This window comes from Ranitomeya variabilis, chromosome 2, assembly GCF_051348905.1.
Source record: "Ranitomeya variabilis isolate aRanVar5 chromosome 2, aRanVar5.hap1, whole genome shotgun sequence".
In the NCBI taxonomy this organism is placed as follows: domain Eukaryota; kingdom Metazoa; phylum Chordata; class Amphibia; order Anura; family Dendrobatidae; genus Ranitomeya; species Ranitomeya variabilis.
In genome coordinates, this window is record NC_135233.1 from 847,707,045 (window position 1) to 847,724,221 (window position 17,177).

Here is a 17,177-nt window from a genome sequence, read left to right on the forward strand (position 1 = left end):
ATTCCCTATTCTATACCAAATCTGGTAATTTTCCTAACCTATAATATCACAGCGTACCATAGCAATCAATAATATCCATATAATTATTATCAGAATATTAATCTGGAATTCATTTTTGGAAAAATAAAATAATAATAAATTATAATACATTATTAACCATATTCTTCATGTGATAGGACATTTTTATGTTATAGGTGTAATTTATTTTTGAACCCATAGATGTCAGTGTGTTTTTTTTATGTATCAAGTGTTTCCATCTTGATTACTAAAAATGTATTAATAAACTATATTTATTAGACCAATAATATGTAAGAATGTATAGCCATGAACCAAAATAAGAATATATATGAATAATTGAATGAATGAGTGAAAGAATTGCTGTATTTAACTCAGAATTGAAACATTTCTCCTATAATGAAACCATATGATCACTATATTTAATGAAGCAATATTCTTGTACTAGACATTACTTTATTAAATATTGATTTTTTTATTCTTGAGATAAAAAATAAAAATTAAGAATAAAAATGAAGTAAGAATAAAAATGAAAAATAAAAATTAGAATAAAAATAAAAATAAGGCCTTTATATATTGATGACAAATGCAGTTATGTCTCATTAACACATACCCTTCATTAGAGTTAAAAAATGACTTTTATAATACTTCATCTTATTATACCCAATAATACCTTATTAATATTTCTTCCTTATTAAAATGTGTGAAGAAGAGGTATTGATGAAATGTGATGATGTAATCAGGATCAAAAACACATTTTCTGCTTAATATCAAAAATTATTATTTTATGAAAAAAAATTATTTGTAAAAATCAAAATTAAAAATAATTAATTATTGTATAACTGCTTTATGCCACATATTTGTCTGAAGATGTGTACCCATCTATGCAACCATTAAAAAAACACTGAATACCATCAAATTATCATTTGGAAAAATGTTCTTAATGTAGATTTTCTTGATAAACCATATTGATGTGTGATTGCACTAATCTACTATTAACTACATCAAGAATAATAATTACTAAATAAATAATTACTAACGAAATATAGAAATACAGTACAGACCAAAAGTTTGGACACACCTTCTCATTTAAAGATTTTTCTGTATTTTCATGACTATGAAAATTGTACATTCACACTGAAGGCATCAAAACTATGAATTAACACATGTGGAATTATATACTTAACAAAAAAGTGTGAAACAACTGAAATTATGTCTTATATTCTAGGTTCTTCAAAGTAGCCACCTTTTGCTTTGAGGACTGCTTTGCACACTCTTGGCATTCTCTTGATGAGCTTCAAGAGGTAGTCACCGGGAATGGTTTTCACTTCACAGGTGTGCCCTGTCAGGTTTATTAAGTGGGATTTCTTGCCTTATAGATGGTGTTCCAACCATCAGTTGTGTTGTGCAGAAGTCTGGTGGATACACAGCTGATAGTCCTACTGAATAGACTGTTAGAATTTTTATTATGGCAAGAAAAAAGCAGCTAAGTAAAGAAAAATGAGTGGCCATTATTGCTTTAAGAAATGAAGGTCATTCAGTCTGAAAAATTGGGAAAACTTTGAAGTGTCCCCAAGTGCAGTGGCAAAAAAATCAAGCGCTACAAAGAAGCTAGCTCACATGAGGACTGCCCCAGGAAAGGAAGACCAAGAGTCACCTCTGCTTCTGAGGATAAGTTATCCGGGTCACCAGCCTCAGAAATCACAGGTTAACAGCAGCTCAGATTAGAGATCAGTTCAATGCCACACAGAGTTCCAGCAGCAGACACATCTCTACAACAACTGTTAAGAGAAGACTTTGTGCAGCGGGCTTTCATGGTAAAATAGCTGCTAGGAAACCACTGCTAAGGACAGGCAACAAGCAGAAGAGACTTGTTTTGGCTAAAGAACACTAGGAATGGACATGGTATTCCATCCGGTTTGCGTTTAGTTGGACCATCATTTATTTTTCAACAGGACAATGACCCCAAACACACCTCCAGGCTGTGTAAGGGCTATTTGACCAAGAAGGAGAGTGATGGGGTGCTACGCCAGATGACCTGGCCTCCACAGCCACCAGACTTGAAACCAATTGAAATGGTCTGGGGTGAGCTGGACCACAGCGTGAAGGCAAAAGGGCTAACAAGTGCTAAGCATCTCTAGGAACTCCTTCAAGATTGTTGGAAGACCATTCCCAGTGACTACTTCTTGAAGCTCATCAAGCTCATCATGCCAAGAGTGTGCAAAGCAGTCTTCAAAGCAAAAGGTGGCTACTTTGACGAACCTACAATATAAGACATAATTTCAGTTGTTTCACAGTTTTTTGTTAAGTATATAATTCCACATGTGTTAATTCATAGTTTCGATGCCTTCAGTGTGAATGTACTATTTTCATAGTCATGAAAATACAGAAAAATCTTTAAATGAGAAGGTGTGTCCAAACTTTTCGTCTGTACTGTATATGTTGAGTAGATAATATTTCAGTATATCTTAATATTCTAATAATTTAACTGAATCGCACTATTTACCATAAACACAATTTTTGGTTTTTTTTTCCAGCATACCATGAATCATGAGGCCTCTTTCATACATACATTCCACGTTAGTCTTACATTAAATTCACTCTTAGCAGCTGCTCACACACGCATCTGTCATCTGTTACTCAGACTGTGACACACATATATATGTTCACACCACAAAGTCCTCAAACGAAAAAATATATGAATACATGTATGTTAACACAAATTATTGTATCCTAATTATCAATGTGCATTGTAAACTATTAAATTTAATATCTTAATATTTCTTTGAATATTCACCAACTACACATTACCTAACACTTTGTAAAACATTATATAGATAGGACTCATCCGTAAGAAACTTGGGCATTAGTTGTACAAGGGTTTGCAATTGTAACTGAACCCTGAAACTTAGGCCTGAAAAATTCCTTTGACTTGCAAAGGTGGAGGGCTTCTCAAAAGTTGTTACTGAGGTTACCAGCTTTAAACTGAAACAGGGGTGTACGGTATCCTTATAATTAGCCCACAGCTCAGATATCACTTGCTGTGACTGTCATGCCATGCAGTAAAGATATATATTATTACCATGCAAAGAATTAAAATCAGCATTACGTTACAAAAATGTTAACAGCACACAAACTAAATTTTAGATATATTATTTCTTTTAAGTGTTAAATATATATATAATCATGCAATTATTATAACTTCCTGTGTAAATAAAGACGTAAATCCATGTAAGAGGTTTTTTTGATCAATTCCTGCTTTAAAATTCTAAGGAAAAATAAAAGATAAAGGTTAAATTTCATATTCATTCAGAAACAAAACAATTTAAATATGTTATACATGTGTATATATTTAATATATGTATTTAATGTAATTCTTAGTATTATTACTGGAGTAAATTTAAATTATTTCACTATACATATAAAAATACAGCATTAATATATGTATTTACTGTATACTATATGAATATATATCTGCAAAACTATAAAACTACAGAATTATACTGTTTAAAATAATTACAAATTACTAAATAATACCTTTTATTATACTTTTACACAACATAATATAATTACATTTTTAGCCAATTCCTAAACCAAATCTTCTCTCTCTGTCGATAATGTCCTGAAAAGCTCTATTTAAAATTGCCATTTTTAAATTTACGGATTCTTTGAAGAGCTCCGATAATGGAGTCTGCAGTCTACTCCCTATGATGTTGCTCACCTGCTCCTGTCTGTCAATTTCCGCCATTTGTCATTTTACAGAGACATCTGAACCTTCAGGTTTTAACCCTTTCAGTGAAACTTCTTCAGTGGACTCTTGGATCTTTTGGTAGGGCTTATAACAAATATGTAATTTTCTTTGTACTTCATAGATTTGATTTTTGGGAATAACTCAGTTTTGGAGATTTTGATTTTGGTAAAATTTTACTCTGTCTGTTTTCAAAAGCTTAGTATGATTTATTTCCCTTTCAAGATTATCATGTTTTCTAGAAAAATCAAGGTATTGCGCACATTCAAATAAAGAATCTTTTTGTGATGCAATAACACAAGATACAGAATTTAGGAATCCAAATTTGTTTACAAAACATTTTATCATTGATTGTGTATTAACATTTGTCATGAGAGTTTTGTACAACCTTTCAAATATGGACATGAATGTAAAAGTAAATTCTTTCCGGCCAATCCTTAATTTTAGAAGAATATCAATATCTGGTTAATTTTCTTTTAATCCACAAAATATCAGAATTTTTAATATTTCTATATCCGTGAAATTTTCGTGGAACTCATCATTCTGCATTTTTAATGAGAACCTCCTGGAAAAAGTTACTGGAAGACACATTTTAAACAACTGATTTTTCTCCTCATTAGTTAAATCAAATTTTCAGCAAAACTCTCAAATATCTCTGAATTTCTGCACACATGGATTTTGTTATCATATGCAGGAATGATTTTGCATAATTTTAACAAGTTTTACCTAACTTTAACTTTCACATAAAATAGGTGAAGTAGTTACAAAGAGATTGTCCATTTGTCCATATCAACGTTTGTTCCCTATCTTTCATAAGATTCTGAATTGTAAAAGGCATCTCTCCCGGTCATGGAGTATGGTAAAAGTCTTCATAAGCACAGCTACCAGCTGTTCATTCCATCTGTAAGTAGTTTGAAGTCCGTAGAGAGTGAAAGAGAGAAGGCCCAAGGTGACAGCCCCCATGTGTCCACCACCCCCCTCCTAAGAACTGTGATTATATATGTCCCATAGAACACGTGTTCTCTCTATATGGTGTTAACTTTTAGGCTATGTTCACACGATCCTTTTTTTGATCCTTTTTTTTTTCAGGTCCTTTTTCCATGCAGGGTACAGTCCAATGTTACTCTATGGAAAACAAAAACCGCTGTGCCCACTATCCTTTTTTTCTCAGGCAAATCCGCGAGGATTTGCCTGCAGAAAAAAAGAAGTACCATGTCACTTCTTTCTGCGGATTCAGCTCCTGTTTTCAACAGGCACCAATAGGAAAGTGCTGTTGAAAACCCGCAGAGGAATCTGCAGAAGAAACTGCAGGAAAATCAGCAGTGCAGTTTTGCACTGCGGGTTTTCCAAATCAGGACCTGAAAAAAAAAGGATCAAAAAAAGGATCAAAAAAAGGATCGTGTGAACATGGCCTTACTGTGAGCTCAATATACAGAAACAGCACATGTAATGTCAGCCAAACCTTCCACGAAGCTCAGTACAGAATTAAGAATAAGAATTATTAATATTTAACAGGCTGCAGCAATATGGCGCCAGTGCTTGCAAGGTAGCATTTATTGGCAAACAATATATGCTACTGTGCATTTTGCTGAATTTTTTTTTTTTTTTCAAAGCCAACAATATTATTTGCAGTACGTAAAATAGGAGGCAGGTAACTGAAGGTTCAGTGACCAGTCATAAGCACATGTTTAAGTGTCTTTCATAGATTTGTGATGGGTCTGGCAGATATTGTAGAAACAACTCCCACAGCCACAGATCAGAAAATGATGACACATCCTACTGGTATACTGTACCATTTCTTTAGATGATGGAATGATTTATTTAGTAAAATACATTTTCTCATTTATTTCCACAGACATATAACATAGATCGCCAAGTTCCTGACAGTGCAGGTACAGCAACAGCTTATCTTTGTGGAGTGAAAGGAAACTATGGAACCTCTGGATTAACGGCTGCTGCTAAACGATCTAACTGTAGCACTCAAGCTGGGAATGAGGTTGAGTCAGTCCTAAAGAGAGCTAAGGCAGCAGGTACATAAAGTGTGACAAACGTTAGCATTAATTGGACACTTTATACAGATTCTATAATTCTATTTGTGCAGCTCAAGCTACAGAAAAAAAAGACATAAAACTAAGAAAACTTCTAGAAAAGAGCCATACTTACCACTAACAGGTAACAATACTAATGCAGGATGCAGCAAGGCTTCATGATAAAGCCAGAGCCAGGACAAGTCTAACATACTGATGTCAGCATGAATCAGAGCCTGGCAGACCTCTTTGTTTTTACCTAAAAAGCTCTGGTATTTCAGGGAAATATCATTTGAAAAAAAGCTGGGAATATTGGGAGAGACCTTACTAGTCCATCCTGACTTTGAGTCTGGCTTCTCCCCACCCCACTCCAGGTATCCCTTCATGTCTCTCCCAACTACAAACAAAGATAGAGGGGCATATCAATCACATGCAGCAAAGTGGAGAAAAGTTAGAGTGTTGCCAGACTAATCTCATCTGTCACCATGGTTCTTAAAAACGCTCTGGCGTTTCAGAGAAAAACAAACCTCGTTGCATTCAAGCTTGGTTTTGGCAGTAAGTGAAACAAAAAACTATGATCCCTGTGGAAAATTAGTGCAGGATATGCCATTAATGAGGAGAGACTGACATCTGCTGATAAGCGGAGCCAAATTGTGCTGGAAGATCTTCAGAGGGAAGGATTTTGTGTGCTGGACCGGATCAGGCAACCCAAACCATGACAAGTTTTGGTATCAGGAAACAGAGCGGGGTAGATGTGAGGCACCACTGAGACCAACATGACAGGCCTCAGCGGGGGGTCTGCGCTATCTGGGTGTCGGTCACCAGCTGGCAAGGTCCGTTTTCTCCAGAAAATATCTGTGAGTGCAGCTTACACCGGTGAGAGCCATGTTCTGAGCCTTCCACTGGTCAAGCTTCCAAGGTCTGACTACGCCTGACAAGAGCTGAGGCCCAGTCCTCTCTATCCCGAGCCTGAGAGACTTCCGTCGATGGTCAAGCCAAGAAGCGCCGTGTGGCGACTGCAACAGGAGATGCACACCTGCGAGAGAAAAGGAACAGTGCGAGTGAGCTGAGTCGTCACTTCCAGCTATTACCTACAGTATTGGGGTTGGCTGGGACTAGGATTACAGGTTGGGAGGAGACCGGTTTGTGCTTGGGAGGCTCAGCGAGCTTTAATAGACTACGTTAGGAAGATACTTGTGGCCTAGCGGGAAAACCTGGTGACCCCCACTAGAGCCAGAGCTTCAAGTGAGAACTCACATAGTGACTCCCTTTAGAAATACCCTGGTTAAAGGAAAGAGGGAACAAAAGAGACAAGTGCGGTGCTTTCTCTGAGCGTAATACGTTTTTACCAACAGTAAAAAAAAAAAATTTTAGTTGTGGTTACGCTCACCTTCCATCGGTAAGAAATGCACGTTGAGATACTCAAGGAATCAATTCTTTAGGCAACTCTTCTCCGTTTGTTGTATAAGCCAATAAGTTGTGTAGCTCACTGTGGAGAACTATGTGTTGATCCTGCTTCGGATCCACATAGGTGGTGAATTCAAAGGGAAAATAAACTCCAAGCAAATGTGGCACTAAGCACTTTAGGATTTTTTGAATGCATACACTTCCAGTGAAAAATGTTAATAAAAAATTCATTTATTTTCTCAAAACAAAAAAAGGAAAAAATAAATAAATTATATTTTTTAAATATTTTGAAAATGCAGTACAACGCGTTTCGGCTGCTATTTTTACAGTGCAGGTAGAAAGAAAAAAAAAAGAACAGAAATACAATAAGCACTATAAAGTGATGTTACAACCTTCAAATTTCTTATTTATGAGGGTTCCTAGAAGGGATTAGCAGGGCGGGACCCGGGATCAGGTTCTCCTTTCCTGATGAATATCTACATGGTAGCGTCTAAAGAGACTCATTTTTCTTATATATAAAAGAGCAGTTTAGTACTTCTAATCTATCCAAAATGAGCTTTTAAATACATGGTGTTACATTGTTGCGAACAAACATAACATTATAAGTATAGGTATAGGTATACATATAATTATAAATATGATTCACTAATACTTTATCAATTATACTACTATCATCTCTACATGAATCAATTCATCCCATAAAAAAAATAAAAAAATAAAATAAATAAAGAAATAAATAATAATGAAAAAACTCTTTGAAAAAAAAAAAAACTTTTCTAAAAAAAATTAAAAAACAATTAAAAATAAATAAAAAAATGATTTTTTTCCTTTTTCTCCTCCCCCCCCCAAAAAAAGGGAAAATTAAACTTTTGTTGTTATATTAACCCATGCGCAAACGACTGACCTATTCATGACAAACCCATACACATTCTCTACTACATCATTAAGTCCATTTGGATAGAGGCTTTGTAACCTATATATCCAATAGGACTCCTTATGGTTTAATAATTTATTCCTGTTATTAGACCCTTTTGGTATATATTCCAGTGGTGTGACCGTGATGGAGAAACATCTATTGTGCTTCAGCAGGAGATGACGGGACAGACTATGTTTAATCTGCCCGTTCTTTGCATTATAGCGGTGATTATTCATCCGGGCACTCACTTCCTGGGAAGTTCATCCAACGTATTGGAGCCCACATCTGCAAGTCACTACCTAGGTGACAAAATCCGTTCTACATGTGAGTCTCTGCTTAATCTTAATTGTTTCCCCAGTAGTATTAGATTGAATACTCCAAGCTCCATGGTCAATGATCTTACAACATTTACATTTGTTTGAAGAGCATCTATATACTCCTGTATTTACCCTCCCTCCATTCACATTGGTATTGTTTCCTTTCATATTTTAGATTTTTGGAACCTCTCTTAATTTACTCCGAGCTTCAATATCTTTCTCTGTCGCCCCTCTCCTAAAAGTTATTCCCGGTTACCTCATGGTTTATCATGAATAGCTCAGTTGTTTGCACATGGGATAATATATCAACAAGAACAACAAGAGTTTAATTTTCCCTTTTTCGGGGGGGGGGGGGGGTGGGAGGAGAAAAAGGGGAAAAAAATCCATTTTCTTTCTTTTGAATTTTTGAATTTTTTGATTTTTTGATTTTTTAGAAAAATCTTTTTAGAAAAGTTTTTTTTTTCAAAAAGTTTTTTTTATTATTATTATTTATTTATTTATTTTTATTTATTTATTTTTTATATGATAAAGTGATTCATGTAGAGATGATAGTAGTATGATTGATAAAGTATTAGAGTGAATCATATTTATAATTATATGTATACCTATACCTATACTTATAATGTTATGTTTATTCGCAACAATGTAACACCATGTATTTAAAAGCTCATTTTGGATAGAATAGAAGTACTAAATTGCTCTTTTATATATATAAGAAAAATGAGTCTCTTTAGACGCTACCATGTAGATATTCGTCAGGAAAGGAGAACCTGATCCCGGGTCCCGCCCTGCTAATCCCTTCTAGGAACCCTTATAAATAAGAAAACTTGAAGGTTGTAACATCACTTTATAGTGCTTATTGTATGTCTGTTTTTTTTTTTTGTTTGTTTGTTTTGCTACCTGATGAAGGCTGCACTGTAAAAATAGCAGCCGAAGCGCGTTGCACTGTATTTTAAAAATATTTTAAAAATATGATTTATTTATTTATTTATTTTTTGCCTTTTTTTGTTTTGAGAAAATAAATGAATTTTTATTAACATTTTTCACTGGAAGTGGATGCATTCAAAAAATCCTAAGGTGCTTAGTGCCACATTTGCTTGGAGTTTATTTTCCCTTTGAATAGTGACTCCCAAGACTGGGTGTACTATTAACGTTAAGTACTGAGAGACTTTCTAGCTTGTTCATAACCTGTTGAGATCCTCTTTTTTGTTAAATTGCATATCTACTAAGACTAATTGTTTAGAAGTTATTATTGTTCAAAAATACCAATATATCAACCCCTGGCTGATTCCACCTCGTGATCTATGTTTGTTGCATTCTACATTACATTGGCAGGTTTCAACATTCAGACACAGAGATGGCGGACCAGTCTGTGACCATGCCCGACAAGGGAAATATACCCTTGGGGGATATGCTCAGCAATGTTCCCAAGTTCATAGGGAGCAGAGTGACGCTGTGGGACTCGGTACAGAGGCTGAAAAGCATGCTACACATGTACCGCTGACCCCGTTTTTTCTAGCCAAGTTAGCCCTCCTGACCCTTGTCGGGGAGGTCCAGCAAAAGGTTATGTTCTGCCCATCTAGGAATCGTGACTGTCACGATGGTATGAAATATCATAAGTTTAGTTCTCTTGCTAGCATGCTGTGGGCTAAGCCCCCCTCCTTGGAGTGATTCAGCAACAGCTCGTAGCTGCAAATTCCTGACTTTCCTTCTCAGAGAGTGTGGGGGTTATGAGAGCCGAGGTATTTACGACCGACATTTCCTGCCGTGTAAGCTCTTGTCCAGCTATAACTGGATGAGAAACTTCCAGAATCATGAAAGTCTTTTGTTCTGTTTTTGTAAGATATTAGGCCAACAATGGGAGATAGGAACTCAAAAATATATTGTCATAATCACACTCGGAGGATCTACCCATCCCTCGAAACACGGGCTTCTAACTCCATCTAATAAAGAAGTAGGGATTTCTCTGCAAATATGTATCCCAGATAGGACATATTTGATCTCATTAGAATGCTCACGTTAATCTGAGATGAATGCTGGGTTTGATATGACTATGACATGTTCTGGAGCGAAGTTACGGGCATCAGATATATTTAATGCACAGTGAGTAACACTGACGAGGTAGGAGGGGTTGGAAAAGCCAGCCCTTTCTGTGAGGTCACAGGCTGTAGGTTTTAAGTGCTGGCCGGCGTCCAAGAGAGGCAGATTTGAGTTTTTACCTGAAGAGCCCAGAGTGCACGCCCTGATGCACTGGGATAGATGGAAAGTCCCCCTAGCCTGTTGCCTGCAATGCTTTGAACAACTGTAAGTGTTATTTCTCATGTTATTCCCTGTTTTTTTTATAATTACCTTGTACATATTTGCAATTGTCTCATTTGTAACATCTTTGTAAAATATTTTGATAAAGCACTGCCTACATTTTGTGGGGTATACAGTTCTTTCTCCATGCTCTAAAAACGTACCCTAAGTCTTCTTGAAGGGAATTTACGCTACTGTTTTGGGTTAGCTTCGGACCCGTTGAATCGAAGCTGGTGGCAGTAATACCGTGTACTGTGCAGGCCTTTGGGTGTCACTGTAGCGACTGCAGCTTGATAATTATTGTTCCTGCCTAAGCGGGAGTAGTTTATCGCGTCGCTGCAGCGTGCCCAATAGCCAGTACATAGCAGGCAGCCTTTCTGGCGACTAATTACCCTAGGTGCAGTACCTAATCTGACCTGACGGTAAGGGGGCGCCAGGGAGCTGCAAGTGTTAAGTGGAACTGTAAGCGGGATATACACAAATCCCTGCAGTTCATGGTATATTGAAGAGCAGTGGGATACCTAAAATAAGCCCCTGCTGTAAACTAAGAGGTCAATAGCCTTGTATGTGTTTTTTTTTCTCACATTGTGGCAGTGGAGGGATAACTAAGATAAGCCCCCCTGCACATGTGATAGCCGTTTGTTGGTCTAAAGTCACCCCAATCCGTGACATATTGGTGGCAGTGGTCAGGAATCCCTGTGGATTTTGTGACAAACTGCTGGCCTCGGCTAAGGGATCGTGACAATTGGTGACAGTCACGGTGTGAATCGTGACAAATTGGTGGCAAGGCGGTGGGATATTAGAGCATTAGTGATTTGGTTTGAGCAATCATTCCTCTCACTAAAAACGTGCAGAAAGTTCTTGCGAGGACTCTGCGCAAATAAGTTTGGAGAACGAACTCAGTGTTTATTAGTTGTGAGACAATTGTGTACTGGTAATTATCCCCTCCCTTTCTCTTCGTTTTTCTATCCTATCTTTTATTTGGCAACCATGGTTGGGCTGGGAGAAGCCTTTTATGAACAGCAGACCAGAGACACCCTGGTTGCCTTATGCAAGTCACAGCACATTGACTTTGCAAGCAAAAACAAAAGCCAACTGGTCGCAGTCCTGATGCAATGGGAAGCCGCTCTAGACCACTCAATGCTCCTGAAGTGTTGGGGGTGGATGGGGAGGTAGAGCCCATAGCAGCGTCGGCTGATGGGTCTGTAGAAATCCCCGGGGAGACAGCCTACGTAGCTACTGTCACCCGCAGTCAGAGTGCCCGGAATGCAGATAGCTGTCTGCCTCCCGGACCCTCCTCAGTCATTAGTATGACTGAACCAGAGGTGGACCCAGAGCAGGTCCCAGAGGGTTCCCGTGGGGAAGGGACCCTGACGTCACTTCTGGCTTCCCCTAGCCAGGAGTTTCAGGCCGCTCTGCACACAGATGCGAGCCTAGAGAGTTTGAGACAACTCGCCGGGGCGCGCTTCTCCGAGACTGATAAGGAGAAGGTGTTCTGGGAAGGAGGAAGGTTGTACCGGGAGACAGTACCCGGAGAAGCACAAAAGGAGTGGTTGAGGGAAAGACAGCTGGTCGTCCCGCAGCAATTCTGGGGTGAGTTGTTGCGGATTGCCCATGAGATCCCGCTAGCTGGACACTTGGGGATCAGCAAAACTAAGGCCCGGCTGTCTCAACACTTCTATTGGCCTAAGATGGGGACAGATGTGTCAAACTACTGCCGCTCCTGTGTCACCTGTCAAAGAGTGGGGAAGGCGGGGCCTGCTCTTAAGGCTCCCCTGATCCCTTTGCCAGTGATAGAGGAGCCTTTCCACAGGATCGCGGTGGACATTGTGGGCCCGCTGGCCATCCCCAGCAGCTCTGGAAAGCGATATATTCTTACTGTGGTAGACTACGCTACCCGGTACCCAGAGGCAGTAGCTCTGTCTTCAACTAGGGCAGATAAGGTGGCGGATGCCCTGTTGGCCATCTTTTCACGTGTAGGATTTCCCAGGGAAATGCTTACTGATCAAGGGACCCAATTTATGTCTCGCGTAATGGAGGCTCTCTGTAAGAAAATGCAGGTGAAGCACCTGCGTATCACCCACAGACCAATGGCTTGTGTGAACGCTTCAATGGTACCCTCAAACAGATGCTACGCATGCTGGTTGAGACACAAGGGCGCGACTGGGAGCGGTACCTCCCACACCTGCTATTCGCTTACCGAGAGGTTCCGCAGGCCTCGACGGGGTTCTCCCCCTTCGAGCTCCTGTACGGCAGGTGAGTCCGGGGACCCCTTGGGTTGGTAAGAGAATCCTGGGAAGAGGAGCCGAACCCTTCCGAAGTGTCCATAGTGGAGTATGTCATGCGCTTCCGTGACAAGATGCAGACCTTGACGCAGTTGGTGCATGACAACATGACGCAGGCTCAGGCTGATCAGAAGCACTGGTACGACCAGAACACCCGGGAGCGGACCTACCACATAGGTCAAAAGGTGTGGGTGCTGGTCCCCATACCAACGGATAAGCTTCAGGCAGCCTCGGAGGGCCCGTACGTTGTCCACCAACAGCTCAACCCGGTCACCTACGTGGTCACGCTTGACCACGCTCGGGGTAGGCGAAAGGCCTTTCACGTCAACATGATGAAGACTCATCACGAACGTGAACCTTTCGTCCTACCGGTCTGCAGCTTGCCCAAAGACGGGGAGGAAGACACCCTCCTGGACATGCTGGCCCAAGCCAAGGCCAATGGGTCCATTGAGGACGTGGAGGTAAGCGCCTCGCTAGATGAACCACAGCGGTTGCAGTTGCAAACCACACTGGAACCCTTCCGGGTCGTGTTCTCCAACCGACCTGGGAGGACTGAGTTAGCCGTCCACGAGGTGGACACCGGGAATCACGCCCCACTATGGCGAACACCCTATCGAATCTCTGACCAGGTGCAGCAGATTATGCGCCAGGAGATCGATGAGATGTTACAGCTGGGGGTGATTCGACGGTCAAAGAGCGCGTGGGCCTCACCTGTAGTTCTCGTGCCAAAAAAGGACCAGACCACCCGGTTCTGCGTGGACTACAGGGGGCTCAACGCCATTACAGCCTCTGACGTGCACCCAATGCCGCGCATCGAGGAGCTGCTTGAGAAGTTAGCTGGCGCAAAATACCTGACAATAATGGATCTGAGTCGCGGATACTGGCAGATTCCCCTGAGCCCCGAGGCGCAGGAGAAGTCCGCCTTCATCACACCCTTTGGACTGTACGAGTCCACGGTCATGCCCTTCGGCATGAAGAATGCCCCTGCCACTTTCCAGCAGATGGTCAACCGCCTGCTTCAGGGACTGGAGAAGTACGCAGTGGCGTACTTGGATGACATTGCCATCTTCAGTCCGTCCTGGGGGGAACACCTGCGGCATCTCGAGGAGGTGCTCAGGCGAATTCACCGAGCAGGACTGACTATCAAGCCGGGAAAGTGCCAGATGGGCATGAGGGAGGTCCACTACCTGGGGCACCGGGTAGGCGGAGGCACCCTGAAGACAGAGCCTGAGAAAGTGGGCGCGATCGTGAACTGGCCCACTCCTGGGACCAAGAAACAGGTGATGTCCTTCCTGGGCACTGCAGGGTACTATAGGCGCTTTGTGCAGCACTATAGCAGCCTGGCAAAACCTTTGATGGACCTCACCAGGAAGAAGATACCCCACATCGTCAACTGGACAGATGGCTGTGAGGGGGCCTTCCAGGCGTTGAAAACCGCACTGTGCAATTCCCCTGTGTTGAAAGCAGTCGACAGCAGTCGACCGTTCCTGGTACAGACTGACGCCAGCGAGTTTGGCCTCAGTGCTGTGCTCAGCCAGGTTGACTCGGAGGACCAAGAGCACCCCGTGTTGTACCTGAGCCGGAAACTTTTGCAGAGGGAAGTGGCCTACTCCACCATCGAGAAGGAGTGCCTGGCCATAGTCTGGGCCCTGCAGCGCTTGCAGCCCTACTTGTACGGTCACACCTTCACTGTGGTGACTGACCACAACCCTCTGCGCTGGCTAAACGCCATGTGTGGAACCAACGGCAGGTTGCTGCGCTGGAGCCTTGCCCTTCAGCAATTTGACTTCACCATTAAACACAAATCGGGCAAAGAGCATGGGAATGCAGATGGACTGTCCCGCCAGGGTGAACCCACTGAGGTGCGCATGGAGGCATACCGTGGGGTTCTACCTCCCTAGCGCACTCCAAAAGGGGGAGGTGTCACGATGGTATGAAATATCATAAGTTTACTTCTCTTGCTAGCATGCTGTGGGCTAAGCCCCCCTCCTTGGAGTGATTCAGCAACAGTTCGTAGCTGCAAATGTCATGACAGTCACGGTGTGAATCGTGACAGTGACACTGTAGAAAACGTGGTAAAAATCTTGGAGGATATGCATGGTGATACCAGAGACCCATGGCACTTCTGCATGGGGTTGTTACAGCAGGTCCAAGGGAAAAGTGAGACCACAGCTCAGTATGCTAATGCATCGCAGGAAGTAATGGCCCATATCACCAAGAAGACCCAAGATGAGCACCGAGGACTGGGTCTCTTGGACGAAATGCTGCGGGACCTACTCATTGCTAGACTAAAGGATCCATCTCTGAAGCAGATCTTAAAGGAGCGCCTATGCCTAAATCTGGGTCTGGGCTTGGAGAGAGAGACCCATGTTCTCACTGCCATAGAACACGAGCTGGAGCGTTGGACCTGCGGTGGAAGGAGGCATATTTCAAGATACTGTGCGAATCGAGAAAGCAGACGGGGACGCCCATTAAACTAACACGCCCCACGTTTGTGAAGCATACTGTGGGGTTTTGAGCCTCAGTGGGTGAAAGGGAGGATTCTGAGAATATTGTCTCTGAGAGGCCCATTACCTGGGCTGAAAACAATGGGCAACACATTTGCTGCTTGATGCACACGGGGTCTCAGGTGACAACAATAGCAGAGGTGTATTTCCACAGTCATTTTCTCAAAGTTGCTCACTCCAGAAAAGAACACGCCATTTGACTGGTGGCAGCTAATCAAATGCCCATCCCAGTACCAGGAGTAGTATGGATGTCTGTCTGGGTGTGCTGAAAGGATCTGGGCCGAAAAGGAATAGTGTTGACAAAGGGGTCCAGGGGCGGAGGACCCATTGTAACCCTGGGCATGAATGTGCTAAAAGAAGTGGGACAATTCTTAGCAGAGGGTCACGATAAAAACAATTGGACCAGTGCCACCCGTGACCCGGCCAGTAAGAAGGTGTTCCAGCAAATAGTGCGAGTCAGTCATATTCAGAAGTTATCCACTGCCTCCCAGTATCTCAGCAAAGTATTGATACCGCCCAAAGCCACAGTGACATTGCCGGTGGGACAGACTGTTTACACTATGCCGGTACTGTCAGGACTTAATTCGCATATATAGATGCCCAAAGCGAATTCACTCTGACCAAGGGGCCTGCTTCCAAGGGCGAGTGATGGATGAACTGTATCATATCTCTGGAATAGACAAGTCCCGAACCACGCCATATCATCCACAGTGGAACGAGGCCTGTGAGCGCTTCAACCGAACCCTGTTGCAAATATAGCAGATCTTGGAAGAGGACAAAAAGATGAAGAGGCCCAAATTCGTTTCTGAGGTCTTGAGGGTTTACAATAATGTAGTTGGAGCGCCCCCAGGGGCCGTGGGGTACTCGGTACCGGGTCCTGCGGTTCACAAGGGGATGTCACGGTGGCTGACCCGGTCCGTGGCCCTGAGACGTCCGTTTAAAAGGGAAAGGTCTTTAAAGGGATAAAGTTTATGTTCGTGACACCACCTGTGGTATTCGGTCAGGGTGACCGACGCTGCTTTAAGGGGTCCCCTGGGGTGATGTTATGGCAGCTGGATGGTATACCTTCCCACAGGTGAAGTATATCCCCAGGGCTTCCCAGTATGTAGATGGTGGTATGGTCTCTTTACCTTTTACTGAAGACTTCAGCATCCACAGCGCAGAGTACCAGATTACAAGGCAGGCAGAGTCCGGCCAGTTTGGAGGCAAGTCCAGAGTCCCCTTGTCCAGGTGAAAATCAATAGCCTTCCCTTGCGCTGCAGTGGTGTAGTCCCTTACTGCCTATGGCTTCACATAAGGGTCTCACAGATGTGGTGTTTCTCTCTTTGTCCCCCATATAGGATAGGACAAAACCCGTATGACTGGTGACTTGAGCCTGTTGATAGGGTCTCTTAGATAACCTGGCTCTGTGGGGTGTCACCGTGCCTCCTGAGTGTAGGTGTGGACAGGTAACATGCAATTAGCTGTCCTGCCGGTCTCTGAAGTAAGGCGTAGAGGTCCTTATTACCTCAGTGTCCCGGATACCGGTGTTCTGCGCCTCAGAAGGAGGAGGCTGGTCCCCTTCTGGTATCTTCTCCTTTGCTTTGCCTTCCTTCATGCTCTCTGCAAAACAGTTCTGCCTTCAAAATGTCTCTTTCTGGGAGCTGCAGCTCTGAGG

At 42.1% G+C, this 17,177-nt stretch overlaps 1 protein-coding gene across 2 annotated transcripts in view; it reads left to right on the forward strand.

Moving 5' to 3' along the window:
- The window catches only part of LOC143808009 (intestinal-type alkaline phosphatase-like), a 129,274-nt gene that overhangs the window by 42,098 nt on the left and 69,999 nt on the right, over positions 1-17,177 (forward strand). For both annotated transcript variants that reach the window (XM_077290202.1, XM_077290203.1), the window contains exon 4: positions 5,619-5,793. In XM_077290202.1, the coding sequence (XP_077146317.1) occupies positions 5,619-5,793 (175 nt within the window). The remainder of the gene's footprint in view (positions 1-5,618; positions 5,794-17,177) is intronic.